The sequence below is a fragment of the Bubalus kerabau genome, chromosome 3 (genome assembly GCF_029407905.1).
Source record: "Bubalus kerabau isolate K-KA32 ecotype Philippines breed swamp buffalo chromosome 3, PCC_UOA_SB_1v2, whole genome shotgun sequence".
Classification (NCBI taxonomy): domain Eukaryota; kingdom Metazoa; phylum Chordata; class Mammalia; order Artiodactyla; family Bovidae; genus Bubalus; species Bubalus kerabau.
In genome coordinates, this window is record NC_073626.1 from 41917395 (window position 1) to 41942275 (window position 24881).

The 24881-nt window shown below is 47.8% G+C and overlaps 1 protein-coding gene across 9 annotated transcripts in view; it reads right to left on the reverse strand.

The window, feature by feature from the left end:
• Window positions 1–1145: 1145 nt before the first annotated feature.
• Window positions 1146–24881, reverse strand: part of BRPF3 (bromodomain and PHD finger containing 3) — a 36071-nt gene continuing 12335 nt past the window's right edge. For all 9 annotated transcript variants that reach the window (XM_055571591.1, XM_055571588.1, XM_055571587.1 and 6 more), the window contains exons 5-13: window positions 23115–23243; window positions 22510–22822; window positions 21492–21794; window positions 19169–19678; window positions 15641–15734; window positions 11649–11746; window positions 8472–8569; window positions 4695–4849; window positions 1146–3436 (exon numbers count right to left, since the gene is read on the reverse strand). In XM_055571591.1, the coding sequence (XP_055427566.1) occupies window positions 3253–3436; window positions 4695–4849; window positions 8472–8569; window positions 11649–11746; window positions 15641–15734; window positions 19169–19678; window positions 21492–21794; window positions 22510–22822; window positions 23115–23243 (1884 nt within the window). In that variant the 3' untranslated portion in view covers window positions 1146–3252. The remainder of the gene's footprint in view (window positions 3437–4694; window positions 4850–8471; window positions 8570–11648; window positions 11747–15640; window positions 15735–19168; window positions 19679–21491; window positions 21795–22509; window positions 22823–23114; window positions 23244–24881) is intronic.

Below are 24881 nucleotides of genomic sequence, written 5' to 3' on the forward strand. Positions count from 1 at the left end.
TTTTTATTTGCATATGTTTTATAGGGTGAGCTTGTAATCTCTCTCTAAATTGCTTTTATAATTCAAAATAAAAATTTATGTATAGGTATTTTTAACCCCAATTTTCAAGGCTTGAATTAATTGTTTCATTCTTCTGGAACCATTTTGAGAGTTGTCTGCAACATTTATAAATCAGGTTGTTAAGCATCCTGCACCCTAACATGTAATACAGGAGCTATCAGTACATTATAGATATTTTGTTAATGTTATACCAGAGTGAGAACCTTTATACTTTAGTGACTTCAATGATAAGAATTTCTAAAGTCCTGTGGAGGAGGTGACTCCTGTATCCTCCAGCCACACACTGAGACACGTAACTCGCAGCTGAGCAGAGCAGCCAGGCAGAACCAGAGGGAAAAACTATCCTAGGCCCAAAAACAGAGCAGTTGGCCCCAGGGAATACTCCTGCTTCTGCTCAAGAAACTGCTTTCCAGAAATGGTGGAGCCAGAGCCACAGAGAGAGGAAGGAGGTACAGAATAGGCCAGCATAGCCAGATCCTTGTCCCAGGATTCTGCCATCGTTTCTTGGCTGGCTGATTTTGGATAAGTCTTTTAATTTTGCTGGTCTGTTTCCTTGTCTGCAAAATGAAGACTGGGTAAGCTCAAGGTTCCCTTCTAGTTGTAAAAGTTACCAGAATCATGTTCTGCCTCTCTGAGTCCTGGCTCGCCCTCTATTAAGAGGGACAGCAACAATGACACAGGAGGTGGGAACAGCCTAGCGTCTCTAATTCTGCAAGCCTGGTGAACAGGTGCCTGGTTTGTCCAAAGGGCCATTTCTCCTGCTGAATGTGGAGCACATGCTCCTGAAGGAATGTGGCCACAGGGCAGCTGAGGTGTGGGAGGCAGGCTGGACCTTCCACAACTCCCAAAAGGCAGCACTGCTAGGGAGGAAAACATCAGAAGCCATCCTCGCACCTCTTCCAGGGGTCCGAGAGACAGACAGACAAGCAGACAGACAGAGTACTCTCCAGCTGGGAGTCTGCAATGGCTAGGCAACCCCATTCTTAATGCAACCATTGATGGCCCTGGCCTCCTGAGGAGGGAGAGGGCTGCAGAGATTAGGAGAAGGGCAGGCCCCACTGACAACCATAAACAGACACAGCGGCTGCTGCCCATTAGAACATTTATTTCTCAGAGAGAAAATAAGTTTAAGACAGTCATATTATAGTAGGTAAAATTAACTTTTGTATTCTTTACAAGCATAGATTTTTCTCTGTTTATTACCTCTCTTATACCATCTGTTATAAACAATTCTAGAAAGCAAATAAAGTTACTTTCTACAATAAATAGAGCATCGTGTGCTTCACAGCAGACGCGACTGAGACACATAGGCCCCATGCCACAGCAGGATCTGAGCCGTTTCCCGTTCTAAAAGAGCAGTTTTAAAAATGAGACTCAGAGACGGAAAGATTCAAAGAGACTAAGAAAAAGAAAAAAGGAGAGAGAGACTAAGAAAGAGAAAGTGTTGGGAGGAAGAGACACACAGAAAGAGAAAGCCCCAAGATCTTACAACACAGGTTGAGACAAAGGTCACAGAGTCCACAGCCGACCGACTACCTGGGGAGGGGGGACGTGTTGGCTCCTTTAAATAAAACACACTGTGTGCATTTAAAATACTCAGCCACACAACGGAGGACTCCTGTAATGGAAACTACAGGCCTGAATAATTTAGAACAGTATTTTACAATTATATACACTATGTCCTTCCCTAGCCATAGGCATTGTAGTTTTATTATTGTACAAAATCCAAAACCCCGTCCTTTTTTATGTTATAGAGAGTTTTGTTGGTTCCCTTTTAAACTCTGGCTCGTGTCCCAAATGTATAAGAAGTCGTGGCGGTTGGTTGGTTGTATTTTTAAAAAGTCAAGTGCGTAAAAATGGCAGTGATCTCCCCAGTGACTTCATTTTGTCCAAAACTCCCCTATGAAAAATTTAAAACAATTAAAAAGAACGTCAGGTTAAAAATCAACATGGCGATCAGTGGCCGGCAACCTGGCCCTGCAACTTTGGTGCTTAAGAGGTGAAAAGAACATCAGAGAACAGACATCGAAGCCTCTGAAAGTTGTGTTGGTTTGTCAGTCAGCATTCCCCCGTTTCACAGTTTTTTGTTTTCCCTTCTGTTTTTGAGAAGGTAAAGGTGGCGAGGGGGTTGAAGGAAAAGAGGGAAGGGGACAGAGGGTTTGAAAGAAAAGTGCTGCGTTCCCTGGAGTTTGGAGCAGCAGAGGCTGGGCAGGGCAGAGCACAGCACAGGAAGATGCTGGACTATAGGCCCCTCGCCATCCCTGGTGGTAATGAGAGCCTAGAGGCTGCAGGGACAGAAAATGAAAACCCATGAGGAGGCTAGGAGGACGAAAAGAGCAGACCCGGCCAAAGGGCACAGCTTCACAGCCTGCAGAATCCACGTGGACAGATGGCCACGGGCACCGGAAGCCTGGTCTGCTGATGGGAGCCCGCCCAGCCTGAGCCCACCTCTCTGCAAGGCAGAGGCCCGAGGCCCCGCCTCAATCCCAGGGGGCAGCTCTCACAGTCTGGCCTCTGCTGTTTGCCTGTAGCACATATAAGGGGAGGGGAGGTGTGCTGGTGAAGGGGTCACCCAAGTGGTAGCTAGCAGCTGGCCTCAAAGGGAATGAGACATAAAAAGAAAAAAAATCAGTTTGGTGATGGTTTCTGTCAGTTTGGCACAAGAGAAAGCTGGGAAAGGAACACAGGAGAAACAGAGGCTGGGCAGAAGATGGTTCAGGCAAGAGGTAGGAGGAGGGTGATGGAGGGAGAGAGGGTGAGCTCCGTGGGATTCCCGCAGGACCCGAGTGTATCCACAGCACCTCTGGGGTCAGCGTTAGAGCCTCGCTCACCCTGAGGTGTAGTTAGCTGGGAGTGGGTTGGAGGGCACCAGGCACACCCTTGAGCAAGCCCAAGACCTGTTGCTTTCCAGGGCCAGTTTATCTCCGTGGCTGGGCCCAAGCCACACAGCTGTTTCTACTTCTAACTGGTTCGTCAGTGGACCAGCCCTGGGGGAGCTCGGGTGGGAGTTTTTGGCACAGCAGGCCCACCAGGGGAAACACGCAGTTAGTCAAAACTGGGGCCTTGCCCGTGGGGAGGACACAGCCCAGTCCCTGGCCTGCCATGGGAGGGGGAAGCTGCCAGCCGTATGCCCGGCTGGGGCCGGAAGAGGCTTCTCTGTGCCCTGCAGGACGGAGGCAGGGCGGGCCCCCCTTACAGGTAGCTGGAGGTGACGAAGGAGTGGGGCCCCCGCACTCGGCTCAAGTGGATCATCGCACGGTCGTAGGCCACCTGAACTGACTTGCGGATGCTGGTCTTGCGGCCTTCCAGCATCTTGAGCTTGTCCACAGTGTCTTCCACACCCAGGGGCAGGACTTTGTCCCTCGGAAGCCACTGCCTAAAATATAAGCATAGTAAGAGGCCTGGACCGTAGTGGGTCCCACAGGAGGCTCCTCTGGACCCACTTGCCCATGACCAGCAAAGCCAGGGGGAGGGGACAGGGAGAGGGAGGCAGACTGGGACGCTGTGGGCAGGCGGCCACAAAGGGACTTATTTTGTAGCCAGGCCCTTACTTGGGCCCCAGGACACTTGGCTTAGAAGGTTGCTGGAGGGAAGCCCATGTGCCCCTTGGGAGACTAGCTAAGCCATCTGGAGGGCTCTGAGCCTCGCCCTGCCTTGGGGAGTCAGGCAGCTATGTCGAAGAAGTGGAGCTGATGCCAGGAATCAATGAAATGATTTCTGGTGGGGCCTACACCTGTTGTTTTTAAAAGATCCCTAGGTGAGTTGAACATATGGCTGAGAGCCCAGCCTCTGGAGCCAGATCCTGGTTTATATCCCAGTTCTAGCTATAGATTCTTGGCTTTCTAAGCCTCAGCTTCCTCATCTGCAAAATGGATTGGGAGGGGATTAATGAAAATTTAAATGAGGATCAAATGAAATCACTCATGTAAAGCAATCTGCATAAGGACATGGAGTAAATGCTCGACAGATGATAGTTATTAGCTAGTCCTGCCTCCCCACTCTATAGAAGCAGGGGTGAAGGAATCCTCCTGCTGGCCTTTTTAAACCAAGAGCAGACAAGCCCCTTGAAGTACGTTCTGCACTTCCCACAACTCCTCACCCACCCAGGACTGAGACACGCATTCCCGCAGCCACTGGGAGCAGTGGCAGATTATAGGCTCTCAAGTGAGTCTCTCTCCAGGAATCACCCCCACCAGGGACAGCCAGCATTCAAGGCCTGGTTGATGTTGGGGTACAGGGGCACAGCCCCCATTTCTAACATCTCTAATGAGCTCAAACAGATCAGCTGTGGCCTCTGGCTGCACTCCTCACCCTTCATGCCCACAGCTCTTCCCAAGAAGCGTCCTAACACAAATCTCCATCTCAGAGTGCTTCTCAGAGACTGATATACCAAACCCCTCAGTTACCATTAACACTATTCATCACTGTTATTCCTAACACTAAATTACTACTATCATGGCAAATGCAGAGACTAGCTGCTGGCAGGTAACCTTTTGCTTTCAACTGAGCACAGAGGCAGAGTGGCTGAGTCCACAGCCCTGTGTACCCCCAGCACATCAGCATTAAAACAGCATCCCAGTCAGGCTCCCCAGCCTGCGTCCTGGCGCACCCTCCCAGCGGCAGCACACACTCACCAGGTGCGTTTGTTGTCAAAGAAGAGGACAAGGAAGAGCTTCTCTCCAGCCTCGGCCTGTTTCTGCTCGCCCAGCTTCAGCACATCCAGGGGGGGAACAGGGATGGGGACACCATTGTGCAGGAGGCCCTCCCGGGGCATCTTGGGGTCGATGATCTGAAAGCAGAGGGGAGAGGATTCAGCAAGGGGCGGACAGGGTGAACCGTGCAGCCTGCTGCAGGACTAAGCACTGAGCCATCCTACACCAGAGCTATGCAGCAGACTGGCCCTGCCTGACTCGGTGAGGGAGGGGCTGACCTCTTCCAATGACCCTCAGTACCCCAAACGTAAATCTCGACTCCGTTTCCCCAGACACCGTTCTAATCCTTCAGCTCCTTCCAATAAGAAAGCTTGCGCCATCAACTCTCAGGCCCCAAAGCTGAAAGAGAAGTCTGGGAAGCCAGGGTCGGGGATTATCAGAAGTGAGTGGACTGTCTCTGACGTCCAGGTCAGATAGATAAACGCGTTCCTCCCAATGTCCCTTAAGGGAGAGGCGTCGAGGTCATTTATTTTCCTGCCAATTTCCCTTTAGAACCTGTATAATTCATTTCAAACTCTCAGGGGCCTTCCTAGACACCATGGCTGTGAAAAAGGTTTTGCCTCAGCTAGAGGGTCCACCCCCTCGGTTTCACCTAAACATATTTTCTGGTTACCCACCACCTTCCTGTCTATTATCCTTCTGGTGTGTAGACCAGATACAACTTTAACATCCCATGGTAAGATCAGAGAGAAGCCAAGAGACTGAGCTTGGAGGGCTGCTGGAGAAGGGAGAATGGCTGGAAACACGGGCCACCGGAAGAATCAGTCCTTGATGCTGCATGCTCCATAGGGGCAGGGGCTCAACAAAAGGCCTGGTGGCATCAACACAACAATAACTCGCCAGTCTACGAGTACTGACACTTACTGAAGCTCCTAGTTAGTTGCATACCATCTTATTTCATTCTCTTGCTAATGCTGAGAAGTCTGCTGACAAGTATTAGCCTACAGAGGAAAATGCCAAGCACAGAAGGATGCAGCTGGCTGGGACAAAAACCAGGCACCTGGACTTGGGGCTTGACTGCCCACCACCTCTTGCACAGCCCCTGCTATGGCTGATAGTCTCTGTGCACCAAGGCCAGGGAGACTTGGAAACTTACCAAGGAAGCAGCTTTCCCCAGAGATGGAAAAATCGTAATTCCTATACCCTGTCCCAGGGGACCTCTTCTCATAATAATAAATTGCTCTATTTACTTCTGGGTGTCTGCCAGCTTCCTTACATCCGTCTCAAGATAAGCAGCTAAAAGCAGGTTCCCTGGTTAAGAGTTTACTCTAAGGAAGAACCAACCCTACCCTGCCCCCAGCTGTGTGATTTGATAAAAACTCTTAACTCCCAGCCTGTCTGTCCCTCCTGGGACTGATGCTAAAGGTCCTGATGGGAACCACCAGACAAGCTCTCCTGAGCTTCCTCAATCACCAACAGTGGGGCTAGTGCCTGGCTGGGAAACTGGGGGCAGACTGTGAAAAATGTCCCCTCCAAGGGCAGAAACAAGATGGGCAAGTCTCCCTCTTAAGGAGAGGTTGCCTCTCTTTTTAAAGAAGACAGAGGCAAATGTACTCCAAAATAATAAATAATGGGCCACACTCACTCAAATGTTTTGCAGATGTAAAGTAACATGGAAATAACGTAAATATGTAATTTTTACAGAAAAACTTTTTTTAAAGAACAAGAACCCCAGAAAATTAAAAACCATAGTCACTATATGTGCAAGTACATATTTAAGTACATAGAGGAAAATGACTGGGAGAATACAAACCAAAATAAAAACAGAGGTTGTATTCAGGTGGTGGGGTTTTCAGGTGGTGGCTGAATTTAATTGCAAAATAAAATTACAATTAAGAAGATAATTAAAAAGGAAAAAAAGAGACTAGTTTTAGACTGACTTGTTTTGGGAGATTTAAAAAGATAAAACCAAACCTGCATAGCCTTAATCTCTTCTTCAACAACTAACCTGGGGGTCTCACAGAGGGGAGCCTGTGAGGGCAGCCCCAGCCCAACCCTCCCTGGCGCTGGGTCACAGTGTGGATTTCCCTCCTGCCCCTGCTAAGGAGAGGGGAGGCTGGCAGCATGGGTTCCGATATGACTCCAGCAAGAGGTATAACCTCTGGGAGCTACAGTTTCCTCACAAGTAGAAAAAAGATCAGAGTTCTTGCACTCTTTACCTGAAGAAGCTGCTGAGACCAGAAAGAGTCATAGACACAAATGAGCAAGGAAAGGCTCAGAGCTCTGTGTGCACACACAGGCTGGCAGGGTGGTTCTCAGCTCCCACTACAGATCATTGGAGACGTTTTTTAAAAAAAAAAAATTCATGCTTGGGTCTGGTTTCAGAGTCTAATATGGTACTTCTGAGATGGGGCCTCAGTATCTGCATTGTTTAAAAAATTCCCCGAGATGATTCTGCTATGTCTCAAAGGTTAGAATCAGTATTTATCAGGGCCAGATGGACATGACCTTCCCAATCAAGGTGGTAAAAATAGAACTTTTAGCTACTATTGGTGGGCATATAAACTGGAAAGTGAAAGTGTCAGTCGCTCTGCTGCTGTTGCTGCTAAGGCGCTTTAGTTGTGTCCAACTTTGTGAGACCCCATAGACGGCAGCCCACCAGACTGCTCTGTTCATGAGATTCTCCAGGCAAGAATACTGGAGTTGGGTAGCCATTCCCTTCTCCAGGGTATGGAACCTGGGTCCCCTACATTGCATGCAGATTCTCTGCCGAGCCACCAGGGAAGCCCCATATAAACTGGGGTTGCCCCTAACTTTCTAAGGGGCAACTTGGCAATCTGCATCAGAATTTTGCATATGCCCCAAAGAAGACATTCCTAAGAGTTCTTCACTGTAAAGAAATAATCATAGACGTGCACAAATGTTAAACTACAATGATGCTTACCGCTGGCTGTTTGTCATTGTGAAACATTCAAAATGATCTAAATGACTGACAAGAGAATGGTTAAAATAAGGTACATGCATACAACTGAAGATGACGCAGCCATGACAGTGATGCCGATAAAGAATGTTTGATGGCATGAGACACGCGCGCTCATGGTGTGCTGTTAAATGAAGGGGAGGTTAAACAGCACATGGTCTAATATTTATGCATTAAACAACAACAAAAAAACAGGGCTGAGGGTATACATCAAGAGGTAATCTCTGAACAGATGGGACTGTGGGTGATTTTGAACTCAGTGGCTCAAAACACAGGCTCAAACAGTGGCTCAAAAACAGGCTTTGACATCACCCATTGTCAAATTCCAACCCTGCCACTTAAAAGCTAGATGACCATGGGTAACAGATCTTCAGTGTTTTCCCCTACAAAATGAGAATAATCATACCTTTCTCCATATTTCAAGGACTTAGCATGACAGACGTTTAGCCAAACAGCTAAGCATTATTAGCAGATTTTATAATTCTCTACGAGCACATATAACTTTTATGCATAATAATAATTTTTCCATTTAGCAAATAAATATATTCTATTAAAACCCTGAGAGCCCTAGCCTCTGTGTGCATACTGTAACCTATTTTAAGTACCCTAAGCCTAGCTGGTGTGACCCACCCAGGCTGGGATAAAACCTCCCTCCCTTCTGCAGCTAAAGGCACCCTGACTCCCAAACACACTGCTGGCTTGATCCAATCAGATAAGCCCTCAAGGCAAGGTAGGGGCCAGAACCCCCCAGGGGAGGGAGAATGGAAGGGCAGACTCACCAAGGCAGGGTAGGAGGGGTAACCTCGGCACTTGGCCCACACCAGCTCCAGGGGCTCCAGGTCTCCGCGGTCTTCAAAGGGCATCAGGAGGCTTCTGCCTGGGGTGGGGGAGGGGAGGAGACAGGCGGGCTTGGAAGAGTGCCCAGGAGGTCTGCCTGGGGCCTCCATTTGACTGGAGCAGTCCAGGAATGAGTCAACAACATCCCCTCCACCCTTCCTCTTCCCTACCCTCTCCTGAGTTCTTAAGACTAGATTCTGAAAGAAAGTGAAGTCGCTCAGTCGTGTCCGACTCTTTGTGACCCCATGGACGGCAGCCTACCAGGCTCCACGATCCATGGGATTTTCCAGGCAAGAATACTGGAGTGGGCTGCCATTTCCTTCTCCAGGGGATCTTCCCAACCCAGGGACTGAACCCGGGTCTCCTGCGTTGCAGACAGAAGCTTTACCGTCTGAGCCAAGACTAGATTAGGCGTCAGCAAACTTGGTCTTTAAAAGGTCAAATAGTACATATTTTAGGTTTTATGTGCTACATGTCTCCACTGCAGCTACTCAACTGCTGTTGTATCAGGAAAGCGGTCACAGGTAATTCCTAAATGAATGAGCATTGCTGTGTCCCCATAAAACAATTTCTGGACACTGAAATTTGAACTTTATATAAATTTTTGTATTTCAAAATATTAATATCATTCTTCTTTTGATTTTCAATCATTTGAAAAAAAATGTAAAAACCACTCTTAGCTCATGAAAGTGAAAGCGTTAGTCACTCAGTCGCGTCCAACTCTTTGTGACTCCATGAACTGTAGCCCACCAGGCTCCTCTGTCCAATAGAATTCTCCAGGCAAGAATACTGGAGTGGGTTGTCATTTCCTTCTCCAGGGAATCTTCCCGACCCAGGGATGGAGCCTGGGTCTCCCATATTGCAGGCAGATTTTTACCAAGTGGGCCAACAGGCAACAGGTTACAGTTTGCTGACCTCTAAACTAGAACCCTAGGTTGATGTTCCTTGAAAAAATATAACTGCTTCATTACCAGGAATACAGACTATAAGGCAGCTTGGCAAAGCCACAGACTGCTCTCTGGGCCTCCCTGACTGGTGGGCCTCCGGATGACAGCTTCATGGTAAAAGATCCCTAGGACAAACATCCCAGAAAAACTAGCTGCTAAATGAGTTCTTTTCTGACAGGGCCACACCTGGCTACAGGTCACCTTGCTGCACAGCACTCAGCAGAGGCTCTCTCTGTGCCTGTTTTGTCAGAATCTTGCACAGGTCCTGGGGCAGGCACATGTCTTCAGGTTTCTTTGTTCTCCACCTAACGCACTAGCACACGATGGGTCCTTCACAAACATCTCTGAACACAAAGAGGAACCTCCCTTCCCCTTCCCAGCCTATAAACTAGCAATGGTGAGGGGACCACACTCGACTAAGGAAAAATGCCCAAATTCCACAGAGTAGAAATTATGTTCCTAAGGAAACAGTACCTCCCATGTTTATAATTTTTTAAAAAATGTATCACTGGTAATGAGGTCTTGTTTTTTACCTACTGAATCAATAGCAATAACCACGGAAAGATAAAATCCAGCATGATTGAAGAGTCAGGCTGCGGGGACACTGGTGCAATCATATACTGCTGAGGAAATTGGGGACCAGTCTAATCCTTTCACAATATAATCTGGTGGCAAGTCTCAAGAGCCATAAAAAAAAGTATGAACCATCTGTTCCAGTAAATGCTTTCCCTGGGAATTTGTTCTTAGAAAAATAACTTTTAAAATGACTGAGAGGCATTTGGACAAAAATATGGGTTCACTGCATTATGTATAGTGTTAAAAGTTGGAAATAACCAAATGTCTAACAATAACAAGTAAGTAAATGATACTGCATTGACTGGAAAGTTAACATTGAAAAAACAAAAATATGAAAGAGCATGAGTTCTGCTTTAGCATTGTGTTAAAAATGTGCCTGAAATAAATGGAAGGCAACGTAGAGAAATGAAGACAATGGTGTTAAGGTGATGGAACAGCGAAAGGTTGGTTTCCTTTTTAAATCTCCTTTGGCATCATTTTAATAATTACGTGGTTCTTAAAATAAGAATAAAATGTCACAGAAGCACAAAGTACATGCCAAATCCATTCCCAGTTATGCATTAGATGCTGTACAAGTTAATCCAGACATGAGCCCTGCCTTCTAGGCACTGACAGTCAGACAGCAAGGAAATATGCAGGCATGCATTCATCAACACACATATGAAAAAAGAAATGGATGCTAAGGGAAAATAAAGCAGTTAGGAATAGGAAATAGGGGAAGAGAAGCCCTGAAGCCTGTATGTTAGACGGAAGCTTCAAAGAAAGGGCATCCAGAGTGCACGCCCTCCACGGGATGGCTGGACACAGCTGTGCTCAGAGGACAGCTGGCCTGCACCCGCCCCACCTGAGCACCACCTAGTCCTCTCCTTTGGCTCCGCCCTGCCCTTCATTCCCTCAGGCCCAGGAGATGACATCCAAGTACTATACTGTTTGGACCTGCTGGAATAGACTCTCTCATGGGGAGAGGGGTGGAAGCACTGGATCACATGAAATTACAAGATTATGTGTGAAATTCAGTAACATAGAGCAGACTGGAAATATCTGTCAAGAATACAAATGCATACTTCCTTCAACACAGCAAGAGTATATCTGTAGATATACTCCCCAGGGATATGAAATGAGCTTTGTACCTGGTTGCTCACTGCAACACTGACTACGACAACTACATGAAAACAATCTAAACGTCCATCTGCAGAAGGCCGGCTGAGTACGCGACAGCACTCCTATGTAGTGGGGCATTAGGCAGCCAATGAAAAGCACAGAAGAATCTCCAACATATATTATTAACTGAAAAAAGGCATGGTTCAGAGGAATGTGCATGTTAGGCTTCCCTGCTCACTCTTGAATATATGCACAAGTTTTTGGCTTGTGTACGTGTGGATTACACCTGGAAAGACACAAAAGAAACCACTAAACACTGGCTCGTTCTGACTTTTTTCACCAAAGCATGTGTCACTTATTCAAAATAAGATGAATTATTTAAGAGGAAGGGGACATCTCCCTGCCCAGTGTCCCCGGGTCTGGAGGAGTTCAGGTCTGGCTGTGGCTCTTCGGAAGGCCTGGCTCCCCCAGATGCACCTGCACAGCACTCCTTACCTGAGCTGTTGTAGTCGGAGTCTCCATTCACACCTTCCAGGAAGGGTACTCGAGACAGGGCTGGCTTCCCTCGGCTGCGTTTGGGAGGTGTCCGACCACTGCATATAGGGAGGGAGAGGAAAGTGAAATGAGCAATTTAAATGACTAACACATCCACTTCTGCTGTCCCATCTCTGCTAGGGGCAGAGTTGCAACAACTCTTCAAGGAGAATGGTTTCTCACCTTCCCCTAAAAATTCACACAAACCCATGACATACTTCTTGACCAAAATGTTCCCACGAGGCTTAAGGAAACATTTCACCCATGTGGAAGGACTGAACTTGGAAAGCGAAGCCTGCTCCCCTGCCCAGGGACACTGGGTTTCACCCAGAGGGTAGGTCACCTCAGGCACTTGTCAATCCTTCCACAGTCTAAGCAGTCTGGCCATGAGGAGGGCCTGTTCTCATATCCGCCCAGAATCCTTTACTCTGTGGTTCACATAGCTTGTTTAAGAAACCAATTTCTTTTTGAGGTACAAAAATCTGCCTCATTCCCAAATTTTCTATAATGGACATGCCTTACTTCTTTAATTAGGAAAGACATTTTTAAATTGGAAAAACAATCCACTTCTCACTTCTACTTTATGTGTGTGAAGTTTTTCTTAGACAGAGATGGATTTTTTTTAACTAGCAAGCAGACGGGTTTTTTTTTTTTTATATGGTTATTGCAAGGAGAAAAAAAATCATATATTAGATAAAGACTAGATGGTAACAGGCAAAAATGAGACTAGTAATACAAGAATAATGATATAACTGGAGGGAACCCACATAGGCACTAGTATTTTTAAATTGCTTCCAATGCAATTTCTAATGTACACCATAGTTAGAAGCCTTTGGGCAAGAATGATGTGGCTATGGTATTTTTTTCCAATCAAACTTTAAAAACTATTACTGCTATATGCTTCTGCTGCTAAGTCGCTTCAGTTGTGTCCGACTCTATGTGACCCCATAGATGGCAGCCCACCAGGCTCTGCCATCCCTGAGATTCTCCAGGCAAGAGCACTGGAGTGGGTTGCCATTGCCTTCTCTGGTTACTGCTATATAATTATTCCAATAACAAAAATGCTTAAAAGACAGGCCAACAACCTGTAGCAGAGCAGAACTGCTTAAGAAACCTCTAGTAGGATAAGAAGAGGTTGAGATTAAGACTGGTTGGAGAGTAGAGTGCTCTTGTTTTACTGAATCATAACTGACTTTATCACGGTCTTACACAGAAAACCCAGCACAACCAGAACCTAATCAATCATAATCCTTCACTAACTAGCAGGTTGGGAGCTTTCTTCCTGCTGGTCAGGACCTGTTGGGGAAAAAACAAAAGAACACCCAGTTCATATTCAGGATTCAGTTCCCATGCACCCTACAAAAATCTGTCACTGGGCTTAGAGAATCTGAGTCCCTATAAAAATGTAAGAAATGGCAGTTCTATTAGGAAAGCCTCTCCAAGTTTACATCATGGATCTGGGGAGACACCTCCAAATACAACAGAGGAAGTTGCAACCAAGTGGCTGTGAGAGAAACTCTGGAGCCAGACTACCTGGGTTCAGAATCTGACTCTTCTACTCATTCATTCTGTTACCCTGAGCAAGTTAGTTAACCTCTCTGAGGCTTGTGTTCCCCATGTGATAGTATGAGGATTTAATGGGTTAATGTACAGAAAGCACTCAGTGCAGCACACACTAAGTACTCAATAAATAGCAGGTATATAGTAAATATTGTTGTATGTGCAGGCTCAGCCCCTAAGTTGTATCCAACTCTTTGTGACTCCATGCACCAGGCTCCATAGGAGAGCCTTCTTCTCCAGGCAAGAATGCTGGAGTGGGTTGCCATTTCCTCCCGCAGAGGATCTTCTCTACCCAGAGATGGAACCGAAGTCTCCTGCACCTCCTGCATTGGCAGGCCGATTCTTTACTACCGGGCCATCTGGGGAGCCCAAATATTATTACATAAAAGGCACTGAATTTTAATGTCTCACTTTAATATTATAAATTACTAATGTTATACTATAGGAGGATGAGCTCTGAGAAGGATGAGCTCAATGGGATAGGATACAACACCAAAACTAGATCCCTATTTTCTTGTTTCACAGAAAAAAGCACAAGTGACTCAATCATGGCTGGCATTTCAACCCTCTCTCCAAGTTACCCAGGCCTAAGCAGACAGCCCAATCTATAAGTATTTTGTTTACTGGTTTAACATTTATCTCTCCTTTCTACAAGATAAACTCCATGAGAACAGACATCTTATCAGGGCTTAGAACAGTGCCTGGCTCAATTAATAATTGAGCAAATGACCCATAGAAAAGAGGGCAGCTCCAACCTGCTCAGAAAATCATTAGAAAAGATAAACGCAGAGACAGGAGGGGAAGGGGATGGGATTAGTAACCAGAAAGTCTTTCAGGGTTCTTTATCCTGCAATCATATGATTCCAGTCTAATTAATAAGGAAATCTTCCTTTATGTACTTACCACCACAGTGTTAAGGAGGGAGGAGAGAAGGGAGGGAGAGAGAGAGAAAGACAGACAGAAAAAATTCTGTGGTTTATGTTCTAAATCTCCTGTTTCAAACCCTGAAATTCTACTGAGAACCACTGAGTTAAAGAGGAAATGCCTTCCAAGGGCATTGTTTTCACGGTAAGCAGGAACCCAGAGATACTGGTGGCTTTGGCATGTTCTGCAGAAAGGCAAGCAGTGTGAACAGGCAGGCTAGCCAGAGCTGGCCTGGCTTGCTCCTCTGGCTCACAGCTGGGAAGAGTGCCCTTTGTGGAGGGAGGAGCCCAACACACCTTCTACTTTTAGTCATGGGCTAAGCGGGGACAGCGTGATAACCCAACTCCTACCCCAATGAATTGAGTTTCCAGGCACCCTATCTTTGAAAGGAGTCAGGAATTTCAACCCAGGACCAGGCTAGCAGCACCCTGTAAGATTCTGAAACCTCTGCCTCTTCTCTATGCCTAGGAACTGTGTTTACCCATCCACTCCCCTTTTTACTCTGGGGCTGCAACAAGGAGAGAGAAAGCTAGGACATATCTGAGGCTTTGTGGGGAAAATCTCAAAAGACCCACTGAAAGCTGGGCCTTACTGTGGTGGGGGAGCAGCCCAGGCCAAAGGGGCAGCGCCAGGGTAAAGTTGAGAACCCAACAGAACCTACACCCAGCCTGCCTTGGAGGCAATTCAAAGACACAGAGTTTTCTGGTGCTGTCCTGGGATCTCTTCCCCCTGCTCTGAAACCAGGATCCATCCAGTCACCATGTGGAGGGACCACAAGGTCAGCCTTCAGGATAAGTCATTTTCCCTTTGTGGCACCAAGAGTCTCCCATTTCCAAGAGTTCCACACTCCCTGGTATCTTCCAGAGGACACAACACAGAGCAGAGATTCAGTAAACTCTTAGACTTGGAAGATACTTGAAGGTTCTGCTCTCAGAAATCCTTCCTTTAGGTGAAAGAATGGGAAGAGAAACCCATCCCTTCCCAGATCAAGGATGGCAGAAGAGCTAGGGCCTCTGTCAGAATAAAGTCAACACAACCTTCTTATCTGCTCATTTCTTACTCCCACACCACACTTCTAAAGAGGCCATTGCTATGACACCCCAAAAAGCAAAGGACAAAACCATCTATAACTGGGTTATCTATGGGCTGGGGAGTGGGTGGGGACTGGCTCAGATGTCAGCTTCCCTGGGCAACACAGTCCTGGCTGTCCTCGCCCCCTGGAGCCCATTCAGCTCTACAAACCCTGCGAAGCGCCACTCCTCCCCTGCAGTCAGATCAGGCCTGACAGTCAAGGGTCATGGCATTCCCTAGGAGCCACCAAAATCACAGACAAATGGCCTCAGGAAATAGCAGGGGTAGGGAAAGAAAAAAACTGAGATCAGCAGGAGGAGGTTCAATCTGCAGCTGAAAGGAAATTAAATGGAGAGGTAGCACAGCTGCCGGCAAAGCTCTGGGACAAGGGCTCTTACCTGCAAGCTTCAAAGGCCAGTCCACTGCCGAGACCCAAACTACATTCTGAGTCAGATCCACTTTCGGTGTGTTTTCCAAAGCCGTTGGTCACACCTGCCAAGGACACACAGAGTGAGCCTGAGTGCAGAAACCCCCAAGCCCTGACACGCCACAGTGTGAGGCAGCTGCCTTGGGAGGGCTCGGGGAGGAGCGGTGGAGAGGCCAGCAGGCCCCTTCTCTAGGGAAATGGGTCTCGGGTGGTGGAGAGAACCTGATGAAGTTGGGGGGAGATGGTGGGTAGCGCAAGGAGCAGACACTGCATTTTCCTTCCCAGCCTTCTGGGTATTCTTGAAGGAAAACAGCCCACAACTCATTCTAGTTACTGTCACTTGACTACAGTGGGAAATACCAAGGCTTCCTCACTCTGGCTGGCTCACGAGACCCTGAATCTGCTTCTAATTTCAAGCCTCAATTATCGGGGAGTCTCCTCTGCCTCTTGGGGAGCCCACCCACCTTGCCTCTTCAGATAAATAGTCACACACCCTATCCAGCACATGGCTGGCAACAGCTAGCTTCATTCTTTTGGGATGGTGTCAGGGGAGGTTGGGACCGGATAAGGGCTGTGTCTGCCACACCCTGAGATATCTAGCAGAGCTAGTCAAAGTTGAGGATGGGGGAAACTTTTCAGCAGATCCAGAGAGAGGAGACCTTCCCAGGATGGGGAGTCAGATTCCCTGGGTTCTACACTGGGCTCTGAAATATGGGTCCCTTTTCCAATTTAAGCCTTGGCTTCTCCTTTCCTAAAGTGAAGGTAATATTTTTTTACTTATAGAGGATGCTATTAAGTATGAATAAGGGAAGGTCTGTTTACAGCAGGAAGCCCTTCAGAGGCAAATGAAGACTGATCATCCCAGAGACATAACTTTCATCTGCTCTGAAATCTTCAACTCTCTATCTACCTATCCAATTCCCAACCACAATCCAGAATCCTACAAGTGTTGAGCCAAGTGCTCAAGAGCTCGAAGTCACATATACCTCAGCCAGAAAACTGAAGCAAGTCACACCTGTGAGAGGGCAGGCGTCTGAGCCAACACATCCGGGCCCTAACCTGGCTCTGCCTCTAACATTACCACCTCAATTTAAATCACGAAAGCCAGCTGTGCCTCATTTGTAAAGGATCAACACCTGCTTTTGTGAGACTCCACTAAGGCTGTGCAAAAATATTCCTAGGTACCAGGTAGCTGAGACAGTGGAAGAGAAACAGACTTCAGCCCCAAGCAGTGGGCCCTCTCAGACTGCGTGAGCCTGGTATCCAGATCTATTTCCCTATGGCAGGATCTTTCATTTTTAGTGCACAGTGCTGTTTGGCTGCGCCTGATATAGCTCAACAGATGACAACAATAACTGCTACCATCTACCGCTATATGCCAAGTGCTTTATATAGGCTGCTTCCAATCCTTAAAGCCCTGCAAAGGAAGTATCACTAGCCTCATGTCAGAAATAAGGAATAGAATCAGAGAGGTTAACTGATATGCCCCAGGATACCCAGCTGGCAAGAAGATGGGATTTGAACTCGTCTGCCTAATTAACTTTGGGGCTTCCCAGGTGGCATAGTGGTAAAGAAACTGCCTGCCAATGCAGGAGACATAAAAGAGGCCAGTTCGATCCCTGGGTTGGAAGATCTGGAAAAGGGCAAGGCAACCCACTCCAGTATTTTTGCCTGGAAAATCACATGGATAGAGGAGCCTGGTGGGACACGATGACTGAAGCAACTTAGCGCACACACACAGCCTACTTCAGGCTCCAGTTCCTGACATACACACACACACCACACACACACAGCCTACTTCAAGCTCAAGTTCCCAACACACACACACACACACACACACACACACACACGCACAGCCTACTTCAGGCTCAAGTTCCTGACATACACACACAGCCTACTTCAGACTCAAGTTCCACACACACACACACACAGCCTACTTCAGGCTCAAGTTACACACATATACATAGCCTACTTCATACACACAGCCTACTTCAGCCTCAAGTCACACACACAGACACACACACCCTACTTCAGGCTCAAGTTCCTGACTCTATATAGGCTCAAGTTCATACATACATACACACACATATACCCTATTTCATACATACATACACACACACACACCCTATTTCAGGCTCACGTTCCTGACTTTATATACCATGCTACTGCTCTAATATAGGCAAGCTTGGGCCAGGGAAGGGAAGGCACTGCTTGAAACAAAGTGTTAGGCAGGAAGCAAGCAAAACAGAGAAAAGCATATGTTAACCACACAGTCCAAACCCACCACATAACAGGACATGAGAAGCAAAACCCAGGGCAGGCCCCTCCCTGCCAAGTGAGCTGGGCTTCCATATCCCACTGGGACTAAACTGCTCTGTCTGGTAACGGAGACCCTGCATGTTCAGGCCCACCTCCTCCAGTGTGTTGGTTCCTGACGCTCCGGGAAGCCCCTCTCCAAACTGTTCCTCACAGGCACTCTGTCCTTGGTTCCACATACCACGGGCTGAGCCCTTGGCTGCTTTTTACTGTCCTCACCCTCAGGGCCAGCTCAGGCACTGTCCCCTCATGAAGCCTTCCCAACGCTCTCAGCTCTCATTCCCTGAACACCTCTAGCAGTGCCGTCACCTGACACATAACCACACACTGTCCAGCACTGGGGCATCTCTGCACCTCAGGACACCATCTAGTCTCCCCACTGGGCCATGGACTCTTTCAGTGCTGCTCCTGAGTCTGACTTATTCCTCTCAGTGAGCAGCCTGTGCTGGACATGCGGTAAGGACTCCTTGGTGACAAGCCCTGAATACTATCTCCTATGACCCCTTGGCTCATTTTGCTGTGGCCACAGGTTCTTGTTTCTCAGACATGCAAGCATGTTTCCACATGCAGGGCCCGTGCACTCACTAGTCTATTTTTTGGGAACATCTTTTTCCCAGATACCCAAAAAGCTCATACCTCTGGCTTCTTCAGATTTTTACTCAAATGTCACCTCCTCAGAAAGCCTTCCCTCGCCACCCTCTCTAATACCACCTCAGTATCCCCTAATCCCCTTCCCTGCTGGACTTTTCTCCTCTGCTTCTAATATTAGATACAATTTACTTATTTGCTTTCAGTCTAACTCCTCTACAAGGGACTTATCTATTTTATTTAATGATTTCCCCCCCACACACAGTAGTGCCTACAATAATGCCTGATATAAATATCTGATAAATGAATGAACTAAAATGAGGGTAAGAACCATTTTATCACATATAGCTTTGTATTCCCCTAAGGGCCAAAGAGAGCCCCAGACACAAGCTGGCTTTCTCAAAACACTTGCTCAAAGCCCGCTTCCCCAGGCCACTGCTCGTGTGCCAGGCCCAACTGTGAGCTGTGGAGCCAGCCTCAATGCTACTACTGGCATCCACAGGGGCCACTACGGATACAGCTGACTGGGGAGGTGCTGGCTGCCAAGCAAAGCAGGAAAGCATAAGAGAGCAAGAGAAGTCTCAGGCGAGGTCACCTGTCTCTTCCTCCTGCTGGGGGGACCTCTCCCCTTCGCTTTGACTACAGCTCCTGCTCCTCGGCCGCTTCCGGGAGTGTCGTTCATCCTCGATGCTGGTGGGAGACACGGGGGAGTCCGCTGTGCCATGGTCCTCACCATTCTCCAGGGCCCTGTCTGGGCTCCTCTGGAGCTTAACCCCGTTCCTGGCCTTCTTGAAGAGGACTGATGTGCGGCGGCCCACACCACTGAGTGGGGCGCCAGTGGGGGATGTGTCGGGGGCCACAAGGGGCACTCTGTTGATGCCATTGTCACTGAGCAAGCGTTGCAAGGGCTCACTCCCTAGCTGCAGAGGTGATTTTTCCAAAAGCTCATCTTCTTCCGCTTTTCTGGGCTTGAGGAGTCGGCTTGGAGGTTTGCTGTCATTGATGGGTTTCAGAGTGGGGGGATCTGGAGGGGATTCTTGCTCAGACAAGGAAGGTGCAGGTCCAGTTGGTTCCAGGGTTGGTGGGGGAGGCATTTTGGAGTCATCTGTTAGAGAAAAAGAGAACCTGCTTGAACATTTTAGAAAAAGTCTGCCCCTACAAGTCAGATAATGACACTGACAACTAAGAACCCAAAGCACAGGCTGTTAGAACACTTGAGATGCATCCCAGGTCTCAGATCTGAGGTGAAGAAAAGGTAGGACTAAATTGTGTCCATGGGCTCCCAGGTGGCTCAGTGGTAAAGAATCTGCCTGCCAAGTAGGAGACGTGGGTCCAACCCCTGGGTTGGGAAGATCCCCCAGAGAAGGAAATGGCAACCCACTCCAGTATTCTTACCTGGAAAATTTCATGGACAGAGGAGCCTGGTGGGTTACAGTCCAAGGGATCGCAAAAGAGATGGACACGACTTATTGACTAAACAGAAGCAGCAGTAAGTTTTGTCTACACTAGTAGCTCTAAACCCTGGCTATGTATTAAAGTCACTTAGAAAGTTTCCTAAAAATTCCAATGCTGAGGTCCCACCTCAGACAAACTGAAACCAAATTGCTAAAGATGGAATTCTTTATTTTTTTTTAATAGCTTTTACCAGGTGAGTCTGATGAAGATAGGGTTATAAACCCCTACATCCAAGAAAGCCCAAAGCCCTCTGATTAATCAATAATTATATAAGTCTCAACCTCACAAATTAAGGGTCTACAACTCTCTAGACCCAGGTATTTTCCCATCTGTCAATGTATTTTGTTTCATATCACACAGTGAAGCAAGCAGGACAAGCACAAAGAATAAGCTTACAGATAGGAAAAATGAGAGCAAAAAATTTAAATCAGTGGCTCCCAAACATGTCTGTTCAACCTCCACCTTGAAACTTTTACAAATTGAGACTTTTAAGACAGCTCAGATTTCCCTAATCTGAGTTTCTGGAACATGAAGCCTAGAAATTTTTTAAACCTCTAGAAGGTGTTGCAACTGGTCCACTGGGCGTGACTCTGCACTGCCTCAGCCCAGAAGTGGGGATGGATACAAATGGGATGCTGACTGAAACACAGGGAGCTGGGAAAAGTCACAATGGACATGAAGCCCCCTAAGGGCTGAATCTGACCTCGGCCACGTCCACTCTCTGCCAGCCTAACACAGAATGGGCCATTCCCTGCAATTTGGCCCCTTTGCCTCTGAAGATAACTTCCAACTTTCTGGACTGTATGGATGACAGGCCCTCCTGAGTTGACAATTCTGCCCCCAGTGAAGTGGAGAAGACGGACAGCAACTCAGGTAAGGCACCTGGGTCTCTGAGAATCACTTCCCCAGCGTCTTTTTAATATGGGACCTTCCTTCTTGGGATGGGCCTGTAGATTTGGCCAGCCGGAGTCAAAGCCATGAGCCCAGACTATCTCTAAGGTTCTTCTTTTCTATTCTACTACACCATAACCTAACCGGCTCCAAGAACCTCTCTACATGATGGGTAAGTTGGGCTAATATCTAACTGGTATGTACAATACGGCCATACCAGGTGCAAAATACCAAAATACTTCTTACTGTTAGTAAACAGCCGCTGGACCTCAGTATCTGAAACTCCCTGAATCTGCTCACAATCCAGCAGCTGAAAATCCAAATCAGTGGCCCTCCGGAGCCCCCTCCAGGACAACAGCTAACATCTACTCTGACTGATGGATTTTGGTCTCAATGGATTATTAAGTATTTTGAATACCATCTCTGGGTGTGCATCAAAGTGTGACCCTTCCCAGGGCTTTTGCTTGCCCACTAGGGTCAGAATTAGGGAAGGATGCTCCCACAGTGGGATTTCAGCTTAACCTTCCCTTTCCCGGGCCCCAGCCCCTTGCCTGCCCGTGACTGTCTCTCACCTCTGTCCCCGTTGTCTTCTGGCTCCTCCTGCGGGGCCTGCTCCAGCACAGCCACATCCCCCCGGGGCCCCGCTGGCAGCTCCCCACTGGACACAGTCTTGTTCAGTGATGGTGGTTGTGGTGGTGGCGGCTGCGCCAGCTTCTGCCGAACAGCATTGATCTCCCGGCGCAGCAGGCGGACTCGGCGGGTCCGGGCCCCACTGGACCGCATGGCGCTCACCAGGTCCAATTTCTCCAGCAGTTCCTTCAGCTGCACTTCTGGAGACAAGTGGGCCCGGTTCTCTGGGATGAGGATGTTGTCCACTGCCAGGGAGAAAGGAGGACAGAAGGAGCTGAAGGACCTGCCCAGGCCAGGGCAAGGGGAAGGGGATTCCTTCAGATGCAAAATATTCTCCTGGAATGCCTGGGTCAGTGAATTCCAGCAGCGCCACTGTGGGGCCTTGGCCCCGCCACACTGCTGCCAGGAGGGCAGCCACAGGGATAAGGTCAGAATCTGGGAAACGTGCAGGAAGCAGTTCAGTCACGGTTACAGGCTTGTGGAGCAGGAACAAGGCAGCCTGGCCATCCCCCAACCTGAGTGACTGTTTGGCTGCTGCCATCAAGAAGCAGAGAACAAGGGCAGGCAGACTGGGGATTTCAGAGGCAATTCCATTTTTCTGATCCTCCACCTGCACTCTTCTAAAAAAGCCAGACACCACACTGTACTCCTGCTGCCCAGGGTCCAATGCCACACAGTGGGAGTCCAGGAGAGGAAGACCCCTTGTGAAGTTTTAGTTTTTAAACAGATAGCTAGTACCTGATTCCCGTCCTACCATTCAAGAAGGGCTTGGTGAATAAAACTTTAACTCCTGGAACAATTCTAGCCACAAGCACATGGACCTCAGCCTGTGCCTACCTCCAGTTTTGCTCCTATAGTCTACCCTGTAGTCCCCAGGACCATCCTAATCTCCAGCTCTCCAGGCTTTTATACCTGTGCCTCTCCTGGCCCCTCTCCTCCCAACCCATCCCGGCTTCTCACCGTCTTCCCAGGAGAAGCGGTAAAAGTCCTCCGATTTGGGTGACTCGGGCAGATGGGTGCCCGTCTCAGGGTCATAGCCGATGTTCTCTGCCTGCCGCCGGGCGTGCCGCAGGATGGCCCCTCCCAGGTCCCGCAGGCGGACAGCTGCTCGGTGGAAAATTGTGTCTTTAGCATTATACTTCATGCAGTTGGTAACTATAAGGTTAAAGTCCTCCTCAAACTCCTCCAAGGTGTGGTACAGGTGGGACTCCAGCTTCCGCCTCATAGTAGAAAAATCCATTGGCTTGGATATGAATTCCAGGTAATCTGGAACCTAAACATATAAAACCTGTACAATTACAACAACCATTTACTAGCCAAACAGGCGCACCCTTCACCGGCACTCTTGCCTCCCCGTTTTCTGGCTTGGCCATGCCAGACTCATTCATAGCCACCAGGCCCTGGACCACCCTGCTCTGCTGAGCCATCACCATGAGCCAGTCTACTAGCCTTGCCAGACTCCCCCAGGTTTTGTACACCCTGTGCCCCAACCCTTTCCTGGCCTACTCAGACCCTATTTCCATTTCAGGCAGGGCTCACTGCTCAGAAAGTAGTGGGGAACTTGCCTCACTCAGGTTGACGGGCTCGGCGAAGATGTGTGCGGGATCCTTCTCCTGCAGCAAGTCCAGTGTTGTCCTCAGCAGAACATTGAATGGCATCAGCTCCAGCTCCATGGCAGCTTGCTGGATCTTGATCTGTGGGAAAGGTGGGGAGAAATCAGGACATCCCCCTCTAAAGAGGCACGGAAGTTTTTCTTGATAACTTGATTTTCATCAGTCATGTACAACAAAGTTTCACAGGACAGTAAGCTAATCAGTACTTGAGTTATCACTGTACGTAGCTTAGAAACAATGATACCAACAGCTACCATTTTGTGAACCTTTTTTATGTATGCAGCTCTGTACCAAAACTTACAGTACTAATAGTTAATACTTTTATAGTCCAAATAACATTCAAGATAGGTACAAATGAGGTATTTTACAAAGAGGAAACTGAGGCACGGAAGGACTGACTGGCCTGAGGTCACACAGCTAATAAGGGACAGAGTTGGGATTCACAGTGTGTGCTTTTGACTACTATGCACACTGCCTTTCTACTTATATTACCTCAGTTAATCATCACAACAACCTTGAAGGAGAAACTGTTATTATCTATATTTTACAAATATGGAATCTAAGGTTTGAAAGGAATACAATGAGGAGTTACTAACCCAAGGTTACCTGGCTAGAAAGAACAGGAATGGGATTTAAACCGAGGTCTGACTTAGCCCAAGGGGCACATGATATAAAACGTGCCTTGGGCCACAATTCCCACCAAATTGGCCCTTGGGACATTTAGGTTGGCCTAGCGTGACCAGGGCCTCGAAGCTCACCCCCTCAGGCAGCAAGAAGCCAGACACATTTGCAGCAGTGTGCTGTACAAATGTTATTTTCACGTGTGCCCTAATGTGAAAAGGTTGGGAAACCATCGACTAGACTATGAGACGTTCCTGCCTCTTGACTACATTCAAACAGGCCTGCTTGCATCCCCTGCCTACTTCCTTTCCCCTTACATTTCTCTGGGAAGAGACGCTCAACTGGGGGACTAGGCCTGGGATGGCAGAGACAGTTTGACTATAAGGACAAGGTCCTTATGTATAGCCAAAGCTGCCCAGTCTCAGAGGTGGAAATTCAGGCTATTCAGCTCACAAGAGAACGGTTTGTGCTGGGGCTGAACAGTGAAGCGGAGTTTGGAGAAAGAGAGAAAAAACATCTTTAACTTGGGCCTCCGAAGCATGGAAGTAACAGCTGCTATTCCTGGACCAGAAAGAACACTTTTGGCTCGTCATCCATTCAATTAATAGTTTTTGCTCACTGTCATATGCAGGGTGCTGCAAGAGACACTTTAGGGAAGCAAAGAGTATCAATAATGATGCTAGCAGCTGATACTTCTATAGCCCTACTGTATGCCAGGCACTGTTCTAAGCTCTTTATATACACTAAGGCATCTAATCCTCACAACCTTATGAGGTATGTTCTATTAATATCCTCCTTTTATAGTCAAGGAAACTTGAGGTATTAAAAAAAAAAAAAAAAGACTATAAGTGTTTAAGGGTCAAATGAGAACCCTCAAGCTCTCAGTCAAAAGTGATACCCATCGGAATGGCCTGAGAAGCTCAAAATATTCAAGGCCAGGTTCCTCCTGAGATTTCGTAAGTGAGAAACTCCAGGGATGGGCTCAGACATGTAACATTAAGCTTATGCTTGAGGCCACCAGAAGCTAAAAGCTCCCCAAGTGTGAAGCCATCAGTAGTACCACACCCAATGCCTAGTAGGCAAGACTTGGAGCCCACA